Source organism: Strix uralensis, chromosome 11 (genome assembly GCF_047716275.1).
Source record: "Strix uralensis isolate ZFMK-TIS-50842 chromosome 11, bStrUra1, whole genome shotgun sequence".
Taxonomy (NCBI): Eukaryota; Metazoa; Chordata; class Aves; order Strigiformes; family Strigidae; genus Strix; species Strix uralensis.
In genome coordinates this window covers 20,862,221-20,883,513 of record NC_133982.1, presented here as the reverse complement: position 1 = coordinate 20,883,513, position 21,293 = coordinate 20,862,221, and the positions used below count along the sequence as shown (strand labels likewise).

Below are 21,293 nucleotides of genomic sequence, written 5' to 3'. Positions count from 1 at the left end.
CCTTGCATAACCCATACTCACACACAAGCCAGTTCTCAAAAGAATTTGTGAAATATTCAGTCCACTTTTGTTTCTTTTATACAATATGAAATGGTTACAATACCATAGTATTTTTTAGAATAAGTTAAACATCAAGACATATGGCAATAGCATTGTACTATTCTTTCTACATACATATGAAATTCAGAAATTCAGTCTATTTTTATTCAGTCACAAAAATGAATGAAGACTAAGATCCAGTTATACTGGAATACTAGACTAGTTCTAGAAACCACAAATACTGAAAGCGCTTTGGTATAATATGTACAGATTGTGCTGTCAATATCATGCTTGCATACTAGAATTGATCAACAGATTTCAACTGGTGAATTAAAGTAACAAAAAAAGGTACTGTAAGACTTGCTTATTTCTTTTTCTTTTTGGAAATGATTCAGTCAAAGAAGATGCACCACAAGTACACACAGAGCATTTGTATGGTGTGACTACAAATTAAATATTAAAGTGTTTTTTAAATACAATGCAAGACCAGTCTTCTTAAGTGCATAGAACATAATGCAGAATACTGTTAATTACAGGGACAAGTACAAAGATATCAAACATTTTAACAGATATTGAACAATGTTCTCAAAAAAAAAAAAGGTGTGAATAAGCATTCTTCTATTGTTACAAAGATCAACATGTTTTTTTCCCCCACCACTGAGAGAATAACTGCTGAATCATGAAAGATATCTACTGCATCCATTTTATCTCTGTCTCTCAAAGGCTTAGAATTGCACCTTCAAACTCTTAAAGCAGTTCAGATACTTGGCTGGGGGCTTTTTTTCCTCCTTTTTTCCCCCCGTTTTTAACAAAACCTTTTCTCTTCCTGAAAGTGGAACTCAAAAAGTGCATTTTAAATTGAAGGGTTTACTTTTTCTCCCTATTTTATGGATGCATTTGCTGTGGCTTTGAAATTTTAGCTTTATCTATTCATTCTTTCTATCGCTACAATTTATCAGAATGTCTCAGATTTATTCAGGCAACCCTGCCAAGTTAGGTAGCCCCTTCTTTTGCAAAGCAAATGGTATTAAATTCTAAGAAAGCCAAAATACTGCAGTCTTTATTCAAGTGAAATGCCAACTTCAAAGAGCATGGACTGCAGGATTTTCAGAAGATTTGGACTGTATACAAAGTCTTCCCAAATTTATATTTTATCTTTTGGATTTTGGGATATATATAAACTGCAAATACCACGTTCAACTAACACTGCAAGTCTGCTTCAGACTATGGTCTCAGGAACGAAATGGTAGCCCCAAAACTCTCAACCCAATCATTACTCATTTCTTAAACGACACAACAACTTATTTAACATGTAAACACAAGGGATGATGGTTCTCATTTGAAGCTCCTACTGTTGGCAAGTAATACTTCACAGGTATCAGAAACACTTTAGTTAATGTCTGTGTATTTCCCCCATTTCTAAGATGCTTTGTTTTCCTTACAGAAGCTTTAGCTATTTAACATCAAACCAAATAATTGCACAAAAACTACAGCACCAAGCTTTGCTAAATGAAACTGCTGAAGAGCACACACAGGAGAAAAGAATTTGACCGCGGCTGTTGAATGGGCTAGAAGCCAAATGAGTTTAAATAAAACTAATGTTAACACATTCCTTAATTGAAATGATTAATTCTTAGCAGAAATAAGTTGAGATCAGCATGATCTTACTGTAGGTGAGTTGGTGACCCAGTCAGACTTTTGTGCAGATTAGGGTTTTGACTGTGCCTGTTCCGACTGCGAACAGACGAAAACATTGTATTGCAACCTGGAACTTTGCATTTGTGGAGCTGGCGGAGATGAACAGTTTTGTAATGAGCCCTGAAAGTTCCTTTATTACTGTAAGTTTTTTGACATATATGACAAGTTATTGGCAGACTGGAAGGTAAATTTGTAAAGTTTTGATTAGCTTTCTCAATTAAAGTACAGTCTTGGTAGAGTTCATCATTGGGCATTAGGCTGGGTCCTTCACAGCTTTCATCACTATCATCCAAGGGCATGGTGCATATTTCACTTCCTCCGTCAGAATCCCAAGAAGAATGAGCACTGCTCTCAGATTTAATGCTGGAAGTAGTGCTTAGATCCAGAACAGCTCCATCATTCAATGGATCATATCCATAATTCTCAGAACAGGGTTCTCTAATTTTGCTCATTGGAAAAACCAAGCTGCCTGTTCTGTTCATTCCTTTGAAGATTACAGAAGTATGTCCAACATGTTGTTTTAAAGAGACATCTTGACAAAACTCCTTAGCCATGTCTTTCAAGAGGTATGTTGCATTGAAATGGTTGTTGAATTCCAGTGTATCTTTAGTCAGAAGCTTATGATGAAGATTTAGGTTTGAACTATGTCTAGAAGAACAAAGACAAGCTTAGCAAGAAAGTGTTTCGCCTCACTTAACAGCTGTTTCATAATGAAAATTAACAAAGAAAAAAAAAATCAATATTTAGTAGCATGCATGAACGGTATAATTCTAATTTGACCAACTGCCACACTGGGAGTGCACACAGATGATTTACACATGTGACTGGGTATTTGAATTTGCTCACGTTGGCATATGTAAGAAACAACTCTACAGAAATCAATGTTTCAGATTCTCTCGTGCATTGGGGATAGCTGTTTGCTCCACTAGATCTAGTGCTGGGCCTAAAAGAGTTGGGGGACAGACTAAAAAACCTGTATACTGAACTGAGATCAGAGAATGGACTGAGGGGGAGAAGAAACAAGATTCTTTACCAATGGACAAAGCAGGAAAGGAGTGACACCTGAGGCTGCAAAAAATATTGATGTTCTCAAGTAACTGTAACCAGGTGCCAAGATGCACCTGTACACATCAGTACAGAGCTTTGCCTTGACAGAATTTCCTTGAAGAAAGGAATACTGCATTTTATGCAACTTGCAGTTTTCGAATGGGCATCTCTGGATTCAGTTTAAAACCACCAAAACATAAGAAATCACTGTTCCTCATTGAATACTATCAATCAGTTCACTGGGAACTTCCAGGCTCTGACTAGAAGATTCAGTTTATTGGAAGATAGGGAAAAAATTCATTTTTCCCCTTGCCATCATGGTTTAATCCAAACCATGAACTGTTCAAAAGGGCACAGAAATATTTTGCAGTTGCAGTCACAGCACTCTATGTTAAAGTCTAGAAACTTCTCCAAAGTTGTTCCAAATAACTACGGTTTTGCACAAAGCTGGTGAACTTTCTTGTGAGTTGGCTGCTTTTTTTTTTTTTTTTTTTTTTTAAATAAACCATCTTCCAAAAGCACCTATGTTAAAACTTAACTGGATATATTGGTGTGGGAAGGAATTCGTGGCATGTGAATGCAAATCTTACTGCTGGCCTTCTTTCCTGTGGCCCATATCACAATTACAGTGGAGAGGAATTCACATCTGGGAAGATGCAGGCAGCAGATCAGGGTATGAAGCCCTGCCAGCAGGAGATGAATCTGTGCATCTCAGATGCAGCGGCCAGTCCTCAGAGACTGGCTCATCCTCTCTCTGGACTGCATCAGCTGGCTCCAGTACTCCTAGCAGATTACAGACAATCTAAACCTTGTGTCACTCTGAACTACTATCCAGACATGCTTCTTGCAGCCAAAAGCTGCTGTAACACCGTTACAAGAGAGTTAGAAAACTTACAACACTTAGTCGCACTTTAACAGGTTTGTTATCTATCACTTATCAGTTCAGATACATAACTGATGGTCAACAATAAAGCTTCAGTTCTCGTTTCTCAGCCTATGTGCATAATAGGTTGAAATAAAATGATTTACAGCAACACAATACTGCAGCTAACAGTACACTGAATCAAGCTCATGATGTAGTTTAGGAATTAGTAAGCAATCTCACATAAAAGCACTACCAATGTGGATACACACCAGATAAGTGTTAGTTCAACTAGCACTGTGTAATGTTAGTTTTGTACTGACATAGAGTAATCTTGCTTTTCTTACAGGCTTTTTCTCACCAGTCTGTTCAAAGTCCTTGAGTAAAGCAAGGACAAGGGCAAGTGAAGATTTCCTGAATTGATCTCATTGCTTTTTCATTAAAGAACACTGTATACATTAAAATACACATGAAAGTACATATTAAACATATAAGTCCACACATGCATCTACTGGAAAACTGCTGAATTCATACCCTTGTGGCTTTCCCTTTATGTTCTAAAGTATTCTTTCAACTATTGCAGTCTTTATCAGTTATGAAATTTTCATGGCTTTATTTAATACCTCGTAGTCTAGTGGAAAGGAAATGTTTCTTTCAATGGATTTTCATTTCATGAATGTTCTGATAAGTTATCGTACCTGTTATACGAGGATACACAGAAAATCTTTGCAGGCTCCATTCCTCAAACACTCATTTCAATTTCAAATTAGGCTCCATTGTGATGGTAAAATAAATACAATTTTGTTTATAATTTTCTTACCTGTCTCGACTTCTACGAGAAGGGAAAGCAGCATTACAGCCCTCAACTGTGCAAATATGCATTTCTTTGAGATGTACATTTTTAAAATGCATTTTTACACTGTAAGGGTTTTTAAAAGTCTTCTTACAGATGTCACAATGAAAGCGGCTTTCTTCCTTCTGAATCCCTAGTGCATGTTGACTGACATGATCCATATCTTTAGAGTCTTCAAAACAAGGAATGGCAGCACCCCTGTTTGACAAAGTGCTGAAAAAGCCCCCGGTCAGCAAGTGGTGTTGCAATTCAGGGCAGTCATTTTTAGGAATCCTGCGCTTTGACTGCTCTTTAATATACATGGGGGGTTCAGTCATTGGTTTTATAACATCATTGTGGTGGTGTTTTGGATCTTCATACATAATCTCATGGGAAACTATTTTTAATGGTTGGTTTTCTTCTGGTTTAACCTCTTTCTCACAGTGATGCAATTCATTCTCAGAGATATCCTTGATGTATTTGTTATTTGGCGCAAAGACAGATTCAAAATACTTTGGGCCCTCTACCCCAGAGACAGATTTCCATGAATTACCTGAATGGGGGTGCTTTTCCACCCTGTCGGTCACCCGCTTCTCTATCTTATGCTCACAGGTCTCAAGCTCTCCATCGCTTACCACTTGCAGACGTGTATCATCTTCAGAACTGGCAACATCACTACTTTCATTACGTGTCTCAACAGCTTCTTTCTCTATCTTAATAGGCATACTTGATTTGCGAGATTTCTTCTTGGGTAGCATGTCAAATGGCAATTCATTTGAAACAAGCTGCTCTGGTATCGAGGAAGAAACAAGAGGCAGAGAAGGAAGAGTACCTGGAGTATTAGCAAGCTCAGCTGGTGTGACTGGACTACGATAAAAAGGAAGAACAGGCTGTACTGTCTTCAGATTTGGAAAGAGGACACCATTCTGTCCAATACTGGGAAATCCAGCCTGACCCTTTGAATCTATACAAGAGCTGGCATAGCTGGTAATAGTTCTACTATCCGGAGTTAAAATTGTAAATTCTGTCCTTTTACTATCTCCAGATCCGGCAAGGGTCAAACCATTTCTTAGATCTTTATCCCTGTTATTTCTATTCATTGGCATATGGAGTCTGGGGTTAGGATTTGCACTATGACGATTTCGACTACGCAAAGAACTAAATACCATATTGCAGCCCTCAATTGTGCATTTGTGCTTTATCTTCAGATGAACAGCATTGTAATGTATTTTCAAAGTACCTTTGTCATAAAACGTCTTTTCACATGCAGTGCAGAAAACACGCCCTTTCCTTGGCCCAGCGCCATTTTTTTCAACAGATTTCATTTTGTTTTCTGGAGATAGTGCTGTCATTTCAAGCTTTGCTGCTGTATTATGTGAACTGGAATCACTTAAAAGGGCATCATCTTCTGTTTTAGTGGTGACATCTGGACCATTTATGCTCTCATTTTCAACTTGAAATGGTGCAGAACTAGAAGTTAAGAAGCTGCTTTCAGAAAATGGTATCTGAACATCTTGTTTAGTTTCATTGCTATGGTCTTGACCTTGGTCAATCAAATGTCTTTCTGGTGGTGAACCTATCAAAGGTGGAGGCACTGGACTGAAAAACTGGAACGGCAGCATGAAAGCCATGTTATTTACAATATTCTCAAAGGGATGAATGTTGGTGGGACTCATTTTGTCCAAGGAAGCAGAAAAATTAGGACTGTGTTGATTGCAGCTCTCAATGAATGCCCTAATATCCAAATTGGCAGTTGGTGGTGGTATTATAATTGATTGCCCTTCTTTTTCTTGAATTGCCATCAACTCTACAATGGACTTAGTTTCTCCGAAACGAAGAAACTGCTGCAAAGTAGCCAGTTCTTCCTCAGTGGTCATTATGCTCCAGTGATCCAGCACCTTTCCTGAAGCATCCTAAAGCCAAAAATATTTAAATGAGTCAGACATTAGTTAAGGCAAACAAAAAACTCTCCCCCCCAGATCTCTCATTTTTTCAGGGACTAAAAATTCTTCTCTAGCGAAATGATAAAAGCATTCTATTTAATGAGAGATTAATACCAATTCTGTGATACTTTCTTCCAAATTTTACCACATTGGTGATATTATTTCTTTCTGAACTGACAGTAATACTTTCCAATAAACTATATTTTTCCACAAAAATTAAGTCACGTCATTTGAACAACAGTTAGCATCATGTAAGTACAGACAGCAGAGATGGAGCAATCAGACCAAGATTTAGCTCCTCATTTAAGTCAAGTATTCTTTCATTGCAAGTTTAATAATCTTCCAAGCAAGTAAGATCAGAGAACAAATGAACCTGTATTGATCTATTGCCAGTGTTCACAGAGCACAGCTGTAATTACACTAGAGTGTTGGAGTTCTTTCAAACTCTAGCTATGCCTAACTTTTCCCAATAACTACAATAAATATTTTATCACAGAACATGTATTTGATGGCCTACTGAGATTTTTCACAGTGCATGTAAGAGTTTCTAAGATGATGAAGAACGTAACATTATAAATTTTTCATGTGGTAGAAGTTCAAGGTAATTGATTCCATATTTTTAATCCTAACACTAAAAAGCAAGATTATCAAGACCATTAAATATTGATTCATGTCATAATGTAAGATCATAATGTTACTTTACATAAAAGGTAACTTCCACAGTAGCAAGAAGTAACATCAATGTAAGCACACAGGGCCAAATTCACCCTTGATGTAGCTCCAGTAAGGTCAGCAGCACTACACCAGAGATGAATATTGTCCCTGGTGTTTAAAATGATGGCAAGTTTATTTGTCAAGATATTATTCTGCTGCATAAAAGTAAACTCACTGTTTAAATAATACTAGAGCAAATCCTGAAGCCTTTACTTTGATACATTCCCAGCAACTTTTTCTTTTTATCTTGGCTTACCTTTGTTGATTGATTTGGGGAAAGTAGGAAGATTTCAGTTACATCTGACTAAAGAGAGCAATGACCAAAAATCCACCCTTTCTTTTCTGGCGCTAAACTTGTAAAGTCTGCCTTTCAGATCACTGTTAATGCATTGTGGACCACTGATAAGATTAAGCTAGAAAACATTATGAAATATTACTTAGTTATCATATTTATATTAAAAAAGCCCCTCTAAATACCTGTAGCACATATCCACGTATATAATCCTGTAGTGTCCAATCCAGAGCATGGAGAATCTGTATCACCTCTTCCTGCTTCAGAACACTGAAAAGCCGATCTAGCAGAATTTTAAGGCGCACAGGAATGGCTTGGGTTCCATACAACATGAGGCTACTAATATCAAAGACAACATTGGATTGAACTATTTCTACCTGGCTTGATGGGTAGAGGTTGGGAATCCTTAATTTGCTCAGGGCTGAAAATAAAATCACAAAATGGAAATAAACTTGAGTCACAAGAGATAGATAAAATTGAATGTAACTAATATCTGGATGTGGGGAGGGTGAGGGGTGACACAAAAAGCATGCTACAGTGAGGAGGATCCTAAAAGGTTTTATATAGATTGAAAGAAAAAATATTACCATGTGCTACCCATCCATGCCGGCATTGGTCACATTGTCGTTGATTTATTTTCCCAGGTTTGAAACACTGACAACTACAGTTCACAAGAGTGCATCGGATAGCCTGGAAATCAATATAAAGGATGATAGGTAATATATAAGCACCATCTAGAGTGTGCAGATAATACATACACAAGACACCCATAAAATCCATATGAAGACAGAGTTAACATACCAGCACATACCTATCAATGTGCAGTGTAAGTAATCCACGGAAAACCTGAGTTATGCAAGACTATCTCTGCTTTAAAGAGGATCGGTCACCAGCTAGAACACTAGAATATTATGGAAGCAAAATATTTAATGACATACGTAGCAACACTTCCATGGATTTATTTAGGCTGAAGCACCTTTATAACAATAATAAAGTGTTGTTGTGCATTCACCTAAGCTATGATCTTCATGTAAGATCTCTTTTTTCGGGAAGGTTTGAAAAAAGAGACATACAGATGAAAACCCCAGTCTCCTGAAGTTTTGCTGGAACTCCATACTGCGATATAGGAAGTTCTAATGAGCAATGCATTAGCTCTGCATAGATGCCATCCCTTACATACAGCAGTATCCACATAGAACATATGTATCCTGTCAAAGATACAGAAGTTCACTAACACTTCTCAGTAACAAAGCTCACCAAAAAGTACTCCAACTCTTCAAAGAAAACAGTGGTCACATTTTGTAAGGAAAAAACTTGAAAGAGAGTAGGCAAAACAGAGCACACAAACAGATAGCAACCAGTTGCATAGTTCAATTTGTGCATCACTTCACTCTCACCAAGGTCATCTATAATGCAAATCAAATTAGTATTCCTAATCAACAGGGCAATACAAACTTGTTCCTGGAATATATGCTTTCTTCTGTATGCGCCCATCTACTGCAGAAGGCAGACAGACAACTCTGAGGTCCTAGTTAAAGCTCCATAGGGATTGCTATAGAGCAAAGCATTTGCAGGATTCTGCATTGCTTAGATCTCATACTGAGAATAGTTCCTGCATAAATGGAATATTTATTAAGGGAGGAAAAGTGAAGAAATTAATGTGCAGAAAGTCTGCACTGGAATATAAAAAAAAAAAGTTAGATTATGCAATTGTAGCATGTCTGCATTTTTCTGGTTTTAAAACAAAATGTTTTACATTTTAAAGTACAGAGAGGCAAATATGAAATAAGGCAAAGTTATGGCCACTGCTGGCTGCTACTCCTGCTCCTAGGGTCTTGTGCAAAATGGGACTTCCACTCTTATTGATACCCATAGAAAAGTAAGACAAGACTCGAAGAAAAAAGTATTGTCTTTTCAACGCAGACATCCCCACATTGGCACTTTTGGAAAACATACAAAGCAGCAAGTTTTTGAACAATCAGACTAAGAAAGATGGACACAGGAAATGTTTAAAATGAAAAGGACGTGAGAGAAGGTAGTTTCACTGGGGTTTGCAATGGGCATTTATTTAGGCTTGAAGAATTTGACTCACTCAGGGCAGAAGAGGACACTACATACAACAGTTTACTACAAACAATCATGTGCAGGATATTTGGATGCCTAGTGCTTCACATGACTGGATTTGGACCAAGATTTTAAAATCTCAGTAGCTGGTTTATCAAGGAGTTAGTTTACATGCACATCTCCAAACTGCAGCGACTTGATGCTGAGATTCATTTTTATTTGAAGGATCGGAACAAGTGGCAACAGCGCTATTGAAATCTCTGAATCACTTTGCCTTTAATCTTTTAAAGGAGCCATTGCAAAATACTGAATTTTTGAGAAAAGCTCTGTGCTCTCCATAAAGTCATAAAATACACATCAATACCCTACATGGTGTGAATCGTTTCACTTTAATGGAGGATATATTTTCACCTAGATGTTAAAATACTTTCATATAACAATATAAAGCCATAAATTTCTTATGGAAGGGTTGGGAAAAAAGGTGTAGTTGGCTGCTGATTCATTTCTCTCACAGATACCAAACAATAATGCAGTTCAAGTCTTCTACCTCTGTACATAAACAATATTCTGTGACTTGCACAGACTGAACCCCTTCCACAGGCGACCCTGTTAGGTTTGGTAAACTACAGTGCATTCCACGAATGCATCTTTTGCAGTCCTTGCAGACAAAATTACAAAAGAGTACTTCCTTTTTCTGCAAGAAGTAACAGAAATATGCACAATGAAAAAAGCTGTCATGATGATAAGTTAATTGAGATTTCAAAATTTTTTTCATTCCTTTTCCTTTGGACATGTTCCACAAACCACTGACCTTTAAAACTAATTTTTCTTCTTAATTTGTGTACTTAAGACAAGAAAGATACACCGCACAAGATTTTGCATTTCATAGCTTAGTGCAAGATCTTTCTTCTATATGGTACATATACTTATTTTGTCTTTCTGTATATGTGTAGAAGACTGCACATGCAAAAATCAGAAAAAGTAAAAGGAGGACATTTTGATTTACATATATGATAATGGTTATTAGAAAGGGAGTAGTTTCCTTTCTATTCTAAATATGGAATTGATCCCCCTCTCTAGTCAATACATTACTGCTTCTGGACACCAGTCTTAGATGTAGTTAGCTTGCACCCTGCTAACGTATCAAAGGTATGCCCTGAAATCAGGGATCTGTCGCTGACTTAAAAAATTAGTTGCAAGAACCCTTGAGAAGAAACAAGTGTGATTTTCAGGTTGATAGCATTTGCCTTCATTTGTGCTTTTTAGAGTCTGTGCCTCCTAAATTTTTTCTAGCAACATTTGCATTAATAGTCACAGAGAATATATAACATGGCAAAATTAACTTTTAAAATAATCAGTGAGTCACAATTTTAAATCTTCATTCATTGTTCAGCTTAAAAAGGCACTTGTAAAAGATGCACTTTTATCATCTCTCAAATTACCTTATATCAGTTTAATGAAGAGAAATTTAGCAAAATTTCATGAGATTAATATGCTTGTCTGTTGGCTGTTAATCCTACTATCCTTAATATGCCTATTCTAAGGTACTGTAAGTCTTTTAATGAGCTTTATCTTCCCAACAAGTGGAATGGACACACAATTTCATTCTACAGAACAAAGGAATAACTTTCTATATTGCATACATGTAAAGCTTCAAAATTGTAATTAAAGGATTGGAAATGTAGATGGAAATTAAAGTGGAAATTTTTTAAAGTGCAATCCTTTCATTCAGGTCTATTATTTAGTTTCATTTTCCAGAAACATAAGGCAGATGTTTAAAAAAATAAATCTTATGCTATCATCAAGGACTTTGTTATTGCTTTCCAGTCACTCCATCACAAATGGATCTTTCCAAATCCATTATCAGTAGCACTTTCTTCATTTTTTCAAAAACAGAGTTGAAAATTCTGATCAAAATTTTCTGTGGTTTTCCCAGCATGACTGTGGGAATGTGAACACTAGATTTTTAATACAAATGATTCCTCATTACAAGAGAGACAGATTAACCATTAAACTGTCCAGTGAAAAATATCTAACTACTCATACTGAAAAAGAAACTTTAACATCTGTTGCCTGAAAGTCATGACTGCTGACATCTTTTCTGCCGGATACCAATGTGACTTCGATTATGCTTCAAAAGTTACTGAACGTTTCCTTTGCAACCTACTCACAGCCTTCACAGCTGAAGAAAAGCATAAGCTAATGGGACAGGTTCATTCTGATTCTGGGTATATGATCAGGCTTCATTTCATAAAGCCAGTTTGAGATCATCTATGCACTCCTAAAGCCTTTTGGGACCTATGCTCACTTGCAACATACTAACAGCAGGTTTAAAAACATGCAGCAAGAGAAGAGCGGTGTAACTCTATCAAAGCTCATTCAGTGTTAAGTGGATACTGGTTTGACAGCGCTTTGGCTTAGGAAATAAATTAAAAAGTAAGTAAATACTGAAGACCCTGTCAGGACCAAATTAGAGATCTCTGCTCACGCTAGAAAGCTGATCTGGATCTCTGCATGCAGTGGGGAGCTGCAAGTACAGACACCAGTAAAATGGAAGAGCCAATCCCAGTTTACCCTGGTAGCATTTAGTGTCAGTAATGCACAGGTCAACACCCTCACTTGTTCCTGGCATACAAGAAAAACCCTTGTCTTCTTTGCACAAAGCTACCCCTCACTTTAGAAACTGATTTTTTTTTAAGCTGCTGCCATCACATGAAGAGCATGAGAGCTTTGCTGCTCTGCTATAAGGATTACTGACAAAATGGTGTCATTGATGCCATGTTACAGGAACATCTTTTGCAAGCAGGGATTAGAAATTCCTAGCAGTTTAAAATGCAAGTTTGAAGAAGAAATAGGAGTTACATGAAAGAAATGCATGAGAGAAACTTTCATTAGATGAGATATAACAGATGCCGCTTTTCATGTCCTTTATTGAGGGCTTCTAGCAACAACCCGTATCTCCTATGGCCATCTCACCTTCATTTCCCAGAAGAAATAATCCCACTGAATATATGTAACCCTCCAAGATACGTGCTCTGGTGAGCACATATCCTATAGGAAAGAACTGGGACGTGTCCCATTTCTGCAGAATAGATTTGCAGTGGCTCAACAGTAAGAACACTTGTTGAAGAATAGACAAGATTTATAATGGGAGAAGAAGATAAATTTGTAAAGCATTAGGATTATTTTTTTCTCTGTCAATCAGCTAAAACATGAAAGCCTTTTTACTTCCTTGAGTACAGGTAACAATTTTCTCACATATTAAGAATAATCCACAGAAATTAAGGTCTCTTTCTGGTTTGTAGAAATAAAATTAAACATGGGACATATGTCTGATTATTAGGAAATATTTTCTTGCTTGAACCTTGGAAAAGATTTGCTAGGGAAATAAAGGGATGGATACATTTTACCATCTCTTAAATTAAAAGTACAGTCCACAGCTAAATCAAAGGCCAAATCCAAATCTGTGTGCATCTTTCAGTACAGAAAACAGTAACTATACATGAGTGTGAAGTTGTCTTCCTGTTGGAATTTTGTGTTCTTTCCTGTTTTTACTGTTATCCACGGGGTTTCTTGCAGTTGCAAAGCTTAAATAAGTCTTCCTTTTTCATCACCTAGTTATATTTGATTACTTCTGCATTTGAATCCTTTGAACACCCACTGAAAGCAGAGACAAATTAAAAAAAACCTTATCTTAAGCATCTCTGTCAATGCTGTACTTTTCCACATCATACAATGAGCAAAGCTTTACTTTGTCCATTTTTTGTCAGGCAACTTTTGACACTTCCTCTAGGGATATATTCCACTGATAAATAACACCGTCTGTCAGTTTTGTCATGATTTAAAACAAGTACTCAATTTACATTTTGTCCACCTTACTTGCACTGTACCACAACCCAACTGTGCCCATCTGTATCACATGAATAATACTTGGTTTCTTCATCTGTCCCACATGTATCTGTATCCACCCTGTCCACTTTATAGTACATATTCAGCCCTTGTACATGTTCTTCCTAAACACAGACTTCAGTTTTTGATACCCTGTTGAGCTCCCTGCAGTTTGCTGGAACTAAAATATATTCCAGTATATTCCGAGTACAATCACAAAAGGTGTTGGGCTGCTCCAAATGGTATAAGTACTTGTTGAAGACACAGCCCAACAATCAAGTCTAAACTGCATGTTGGTATTATATCTGTTAGAGTTTAGATTAAGCATCTTATATCTCTATTGTTCCTTGAAAGTTTCAATGTATTCCAAGTTTAGCAAGGCTATGAATTCCAGCTGCCTGTAGAGAACATTAGGAGGGCCCCTGCAGCATCTTCAAGGAAAGGCTCTGGGCCATTTTCTTCTTCCTGACATGCTCACTTCAAAGAGGAAACAGGATGCCTGGAGGATGGACAGAATATGGAAACCCTTCACTCCCTGTAAGCAGAGCTGGGAGGACACATAAGGAATGGAGAAAAGGGAGACACCAAGCAATAGTGCACAGAAATGCACTTCCATGTGCACAGGTCCGATGGCAAGGCCAGTTTGAGAGTTGCTCTGCACAAAGTAGACTTGGCCCATGCTACAACTTGCACATGTTCAGCTCAGTATTATGTTATCTTCTGTCACCTGTTTAAGGTTCTCAGTTATGGCTGAGGTCAAAGCTGTACTGTTAAGTTACACACCACTAACAGTATACGTACGCTGCCTGCCTTAACAACCTCAGCCCTGAAACAAAGGGATTTCCATTCACGTACATTTATGCCTACTCAAGTACATTTGGTTGTTGCAAGTTCTGCTGTTTCTATACTGAAGTTTAAAAATACTTAGGACTAAAATAAATAATTACTTAAAATTATTAAAACAAGGAAAAGGTCCTTATAAGATTTCTAATTATATCGGACTGAATGCTGCACACAGTATTTCCACAGTCTTATCTTACAAAAAATGTTTCTTACAAAGTAACAGCTGTCATTAATACAGCTATTTAATAAACATAGTAAGTAAAAACAAACATCTTTCATGAGAAGCAAACAAGCCTTACAGTCTGTTGTATCCAAAAAACAGTCTGGTATCTTCCGTATTTTCAGCTTTTAATTAAGTAGAGAAAAGTTGCACATGGATGTGACAGAGTAAACAGCACTGACCAAATAGCTCCAACCTTCTCCATTAACAGACATGTTTAAAATGCTAGCCCTAGATGATTCATTTCACAAACTGCTTATTAGTAAAATAATTTAGCAAAATTCTTGTCTCCTGCTTAAAAGACCAACTAGGAGAGAGATGGTAAAGATGGAGATGGGCCACAACTTGCCTTTTACAGTGCCACTGAACATGAAGTTACACTCACAACTCAGTTCCTAAATCCCTGACAGCTCCTCAATAACTGGGCTGGTTTTCACACACACCAACCATGTATGCTCCTACCAAGCTCTGGAGGTGCAAGAAGCTTTGGAAAACCCAGACAAAAAGCTTTTGTTTCAGAGGCCAAACATGGATTTAGGAGTTAAATCAACTTAACACCTATTGTGCTGAAAATTTTGGCTGGTGCTGATACCACTCAACTCCCACTTATCCCTTCTCTGTGGGGAAATTATGTTATGATTTTTACTCCTAGAAGAACACAAAGGCCACAAGTTGAATACATTTTCTAGATAAGACCACAGAATACATCCCATTAGTTATCTGGATCCTTATGTATATATTCATATTGTTTATTTGGGGTCAGATACCAAAACCTGACCTCCTTTTAAACAGCCACAGCCTGAGAATACATGTAAACAGAGTATTTACAACCCAGATCCTGCAGTAAGTTGCATTACCCCATTACCCTCTCCTTCAGTGGGGCTGGACAAAGACAATTTTGGCCTAGAATTTGACCAAATCTCTCTCTTGTGGGTGCAGTTGAGCACCTTGAAATGAAAGTTTAATTGTCCTTGTAATAATTGACTAAAACATCCTCAAAAACAGCACAAAAGTGAGGGGGGAGTGGAAAAGCTCAGTAAGATGGAATTGAAATTAGGTAATACCTTCACACGATGGCACCACCCTGTCAAATGAACCATGCTTGTGGATTTAAAAGACAGTTTTAGCTGGCTACTGAATTATGGACCATGAGGCCACATGCCGCCACTTTGTTAAAAAGTTTTTCTAACTGAGAATGGTCCTGAGAGTGAAGAGCTGAGATAAGAGACTAAACAAACTACAGACTCACAACCCTACAGACAATCCAGGCTCAGCAGCAGCTCTGGGCAGCCAGGAGCTCTGGGCAGTCTCGGGCAACGCAGCTGGGCGAGGAAGCAGAAGGGAGCTGTTTCTGAGAAAGGCAAAAAGCTACAATGCCAAACTTTAATCACAGCATAACTTGTGGGATGAAAATCACTCCTCATGCATGTCACTTACCCTAAAGGGCCCCTTAGGGCAACTCTTGTTAATGGCACTGTCAAAATAATTATAAAGAGAAAAGAATGTGTGTGGTGTGTGTGTGAGCACACACACTCAGACTGCTACTCTTTAAACAAAAAGCACTGGACAGTAAAACTTAATTTTGTTGTTCAGCAACGTGCTTGTAGATACATTGGCTTATGCCGCAATTAATCTCACTTGTTAATAACAGGTGTGTGCTGACAGACAGCTTGGTCAAACTCTGGAATGTATTTAGATCCTCTTTTGCCATTTGGTTTGGAAAAGAAAACAAGAAATACAAATTGAGGTATGAAAAGTGTCGCATTATCATTATCTTATAGCTGTTATTTACTTCTGATTCTGAAACAGACTACAATGGTACAGTTGCCGTGGTATACCTGCCCTAGCTTGCGTAGGTCAGAAACATTTTGCTGAGTATTAAGTAGTGTCTATCGCAAGACGTTGAAGTAACTTCCCTTTTTAATAAATTTACAGGAAAAATCGTTCTTATTAGTGCTTTTCAAAAATGAGTAACAGATTGCTGCATACTGATGACAAAAACTGCTCAGGCTTTAGGGGTAAAGATAAGTCACTGGATAGAAATGGTGTGAAATTTCTCATGATAAAGCACTAGATGCTATTTAATCTAGCAAATAAAGTGTGCACATACTATTTATCCGTATTGACATGCTATGCATACCACGTTAAATTCTGAAACTACAGACCTATCCATGAATTGAAGTTTAATTAAATATTTAAGTCCAAGCCCTACATTAGCAAGAAATGTGTTATAAACACAAATGCACCAAGTATAAGAGAAATGCAGAATATTAGTGTAAATCAACTGCAAGCCCTTTAAAATATGTCTTTAACTCTTCACCTAGTTTACAAAATGTTATATGCGCAATGTGGGTGAGTTAATGTTTCAAAGACAATTCTAACTTTTTCAGCTCCTCACACCGCTGCTTAACTCTTAAAGCCATAAAATATGCATGCTTACATTTTTTCCTTTTTTCCCTGTTACAGAGCAAAGACATAAAGAATAAAAGAAAAATAACAGCTCTCTGAAATATTTAGCATTACACAATTTCATTTAATGCAATTTCATAAATTTTAAACCCAAACAGCATTGGTACATATACGCATGATACTATCTATGGTGCTACACTTACGCAATATTTTATGCAACAGCGTAGCTCCATTGGTAATTTCACAATTTAAAACTTAGTATTCCTTTTTATTGAACACAGATGAGTAAATTTTTAATTGGCTTTCAGACATCAGCTGCTTTCAAATGAAAAAATACCAATTTCTCACTGATAATCAGCTATATTTGAAATTTTAAGTCAAAAGTTTCCATTTTGCTTTTTTTTTTTCCCCCTCTGTGTTTAAATAAACAATCCTACCATGGTTTTAAAGCGTGGAATGAAAATGTCATTGTTCTTTATTCTAAAATGACTGAAGTCTTTTAGAAATTGTCAGTTTTCCTCATTCCTTCAACAATATTTTTTTTGAGTCTGAATACTGAAATTTCAGTCCCTAAGCAGATTTTTTAGATAGCGATTAGCAACAAAATGCTAAGAAATAAAAACTAAAAAGAAAGGCGATTACACTTGCTGTAAAACTTAAGCTGTAGCATCTGCTAGGACAAAAACTGCTGGCTGCCCAGCACATAGGAACTGTGAGTGTTCCCGCACCACTGAAGCCAGGAAGGGCAAGAGATGACCCAGAGGGCCAAAACAATAGTTTTTCTTCCCTGCATTTGGTGGATGTTTTGCTGGAATAATGAATTCAAGAGCCATACCTAAATTTTAGCTCAAATCTGTATGTAAAATGTTTACTAAATGCCAAATCACACAAAAAGTACTTTTAAAACATGTATATGTAGAAAAACTGCACTCTAAAATAAAATGAGATTACTTTTGTTCTTATCAGAGGTGTATTTAATATTATCACAATGAAGACCTTATTACTGAAAACAAAATAAATCACTGGCTTGTTTGATTGGGAATGGAATGACATGCTCAATGCTGTATGAACGGATTTTTTAACAACATCAATGAACAGGCATGGAAGCTGGAAGTCAAGATATTTGGTATCAAAACGCCAAACCTTGTTGCAGCCTAAGTATGCAGAATTTCATCTCACCTATAGTAAAGCCCATGAAGTGGCCCAACATTTGTAATAATTTTTCCTGTTTCTGTGAAGATTTAGCTCTCCTGCAGGTTTGAATATGTTTGCAGATACCATTATTTTTAGGGTTCTGAATATGTTGTATATGGTTCAGTAGTTCAAAGAATAAACAGAACAATTACTTTTTAAAAATCAATCATGCAAAAATCCATATATTAAGTATAACAAAAATGTATTTTTCATAACATAAGGTTACTTTTTATATGTTCACCTATTGTTAAAATAAAAGTCTGATTAAGCTGCAAACTACTAAAAACTCTAGAGTTTAATTCAAACAGAAATGCACAATTATACTAATTCTAAAGAAAACTTACTAGCATTATACACATAATGGTAAATAGATCTAACGGAATATACATGATACGTTCTTTGAAAGTCCGTATTTTTTCCCTTTTCTAGAAGAATCAATTAGAAATGTATTCTTCAGTGTATATTTTTCTAATCACTAGAACAAAGAAAACCTACACGCACTGTTGTTAGTAGTTAAAAATAATGCTAGTCCTACTTTGCACCATGACCTGTAGTGGAGTGAGGCTCCCCACCTCCCACTCCTCCAGCACTGAGGGCTGAGCCACAATTTCAGTATTTTAAAACCAAAGTACAGAAATAGAGACTCTTGTCTAACATAGCTTGCATATTTTTCAGCAAACTGCAGTAAACACGACTGTATTTTCCAAAAGGATGTTAAAAATAGAAGCATATGATCTTTTCCCACCTAGAATTGTATCCTTACAATTAAAGACTATTAGCTGGCATCCCTTTTAACCGTCAAACTCAGACAGTGGCAGTTCTATAGCCACAAAGAGAAGCAGTAAATGAGAAGAACATGTTACTACACTGCATTTGAGAAAGTTTGGCTCCAAGCTATGCACTGATTAATATCAGATCTCCTTCTTTACTTGCCTCTTGACAATCTTGTCACATCTGGCTGACAAATCCTTACAAGCTTATCCAAACCAAGGCAGCCCAGATCATGCTCCGGGAGTAGCTTGAAGGAAGCGGCAACACCAGCCATGCACTGATGTGCCATCATGAAACTAATGAAGCTGACTTCACTTGCAGACTGCAAGAACACGAAGAAACACAACATGCCTCAAGGTTTTGCAACATAACGCAGAGTTAGCTCACCAAAAGATAAGACAAACAATCAGCTCCCGAGGTTCAAGAAGCCAAGTAGTTACATGAATTACAAAAATTTATATAGAAATCACTTGAACAACAATCTCAACTAAATGAGCACAATAAACTCCAACTTCAGATCAGATGTGAAAATTGACTGCTAAATGCCTTTCAAACAATGGTTTGTTTTAAACTAAAACAAAACGAGTTTATTTCATTTTCTCTCTCCCACATCCCCAAAATATCAGAATGTTGCCTGGCTCCCAGGTTATTCAAACTGAAAAACATTTAAAAAAAAAAAAGAAAAGAAAAAGAAAGAGGGGGGAAAAGAGAAATGGTGTCACTTTTTATCCATAGGATTTTACAGACGGATAAACCACAGCCTGTGTGTACCAGTAGTCCTCCCCTGGGTTAGCGATCTGCCCTCTCCTCATTTTTAAACCAAGGATTTGTTACACAGAGGACTAGAAGTATTTGGCCAATTAATAAACCAGAAAGTAAAATGCTGTATCTTAAACACATCTAACAAAACCTCATTATGTATGAGCTGACAATTAAACCATGGTTATTTTTCTATGTGATGAAAAAAAATATCAAAATAAATTAAATAAGCGTTTTGTATTCTGATGCATTTCATCTATTAATTAGTGCAACGCATTTAAAAAAACAGACCCCCCCACATATACACACACTCATTCTCTCCCCAATTGTGTCGTGTCCATCCCCCCTCCCCGTCCCCCCCATCCCCCCCCCCCCCCCCCCCCCCCCCCCAAAAAAATACAAACAGATTGATCCTACGAAAAAAATTACTGGCCTTATTTTCTGGATGCTGAATAGTCAACAATAAACTGTATATAAAGGGCATACATTAGACTCCACTTTAGTGGTAATTTCTAAAGAACTTCGTAGTGAAATTACATTGTTGTCTGCTCTCCAGTGCATTTATACGTCATGATAATGATAATGTATCTGCTTAAAGCACTTGACTCAGAACACATCTGAGTCACAAATCATAGATTTTATTGCTATTAATGTATATTGAGGACTTGTACAATTAAACATTGTCAAGTATTTATGATTTACATGCTACTACTTCAATTGGAAAACAATTACACAAGTGATAGCTCTGCTTATTATAATCAGCCTGCAATTCTGCATTACTTACTGTAGAACAGAAAAGTCATACAGTTGTTTACAGTGCACAGCAGAAAGAAAACCAGGATTTTTTACATAAACTAGTTTTCTACTTTCACAGTATCTTTTTGTAATTAAGAAATGGAGAGTACAGCTCCCTACAGCTCTCATCTCCATTGTTCATTACCCAAAACAACACCACTGCAAAATTTTTTATATCTCCACAGTCCATAACCACAAGTAAAGTTGCACAGTAAAAATACACATTCATACAGAACTGCAAAGAACTTTCCTTACCTCAGACATTCTTACTGTGCTTATGTTTCCAGAGCTATAAAACAGTTTCCCATTCCCTCAGTGAGTTGTACAAAGAAGTACTGGAAACACTCCTGCCTGTACAAGTACTAAGGCAGAACCATCACACGCCTCTTTACTCTTGTCTGACTCTGAGCACCTCAAGGTCTGATGTATGCTCAGGCTGTGCACAGGGGAGTGAAATAAGATCCTCCCCCTTGGTGTTCTCCAGACCTACAGTACGAAGTTGTGTCTGCCTCTCACCTCTGCAGCCAGCTCTCACCTCGCTGCCCCGGAGTGGTGTGCTCCAGCGTGCTCCTCCAGTCGCAGGGCAGTCCCCTCACAGCTGGCTTGAAGAGGGCATGACACTCATCTTTCACAGAGATTTGATCAAAAGGAGTCACGGAGGCTTGAGGCGCTCCTAATGCAGTGCGAGGAGATTCTACCTCTGCTCTGGCAGCCTAAGTAATGCATTAAATCAATGCAGCTGACCTAAGGCCTATTACAGAGGGTTTTTTTTCTTCTCAGAGTGTACAACTATCTGCAAATAAGCTATGAGGCACTTATGATTAAAATTACTTATTTTTAGCATCAGAGTGTTGTTTTTCAAATTGCAGCTGCTGTGGGTTTTTTTTTTTCCTTTTTAAACATTTGCAGGTCTCAAAGGTTCA

General features: G+C 37.2%; 1 protein-coding gene across 1 annotated transcript; it reads right to left on the bottom strand.

Annotated features, from left to right (window-relative positions):
• Positions 1–1,703: 1,703 nt before the first annotated feature.
• On the bottom strand, positions 1,704–20,744 carry BNC1 (basonuclin zinc finger protein 1). Its single transcript, XM_074880554.1, has 5 exons — positions 20,626–20,744; positions 8,015–8,117; positions 7,613–7,848; positions 4,467–6,391; positions 1,704–2,385 (listed from the first exon to the last, which is right to left on the bottom strand). Exons 1-5 carry the CDS (start codon positions 20,632–20,634, stop codon positions 1,704–1,706), a joined length of 2,955 nt encoding a protein of 984 aa, XP_074736655.1. The 5' UTR covers positions 20,635–20,744.
• Positions 20,745–21,293: the final 549 nt, after the last annotated feature.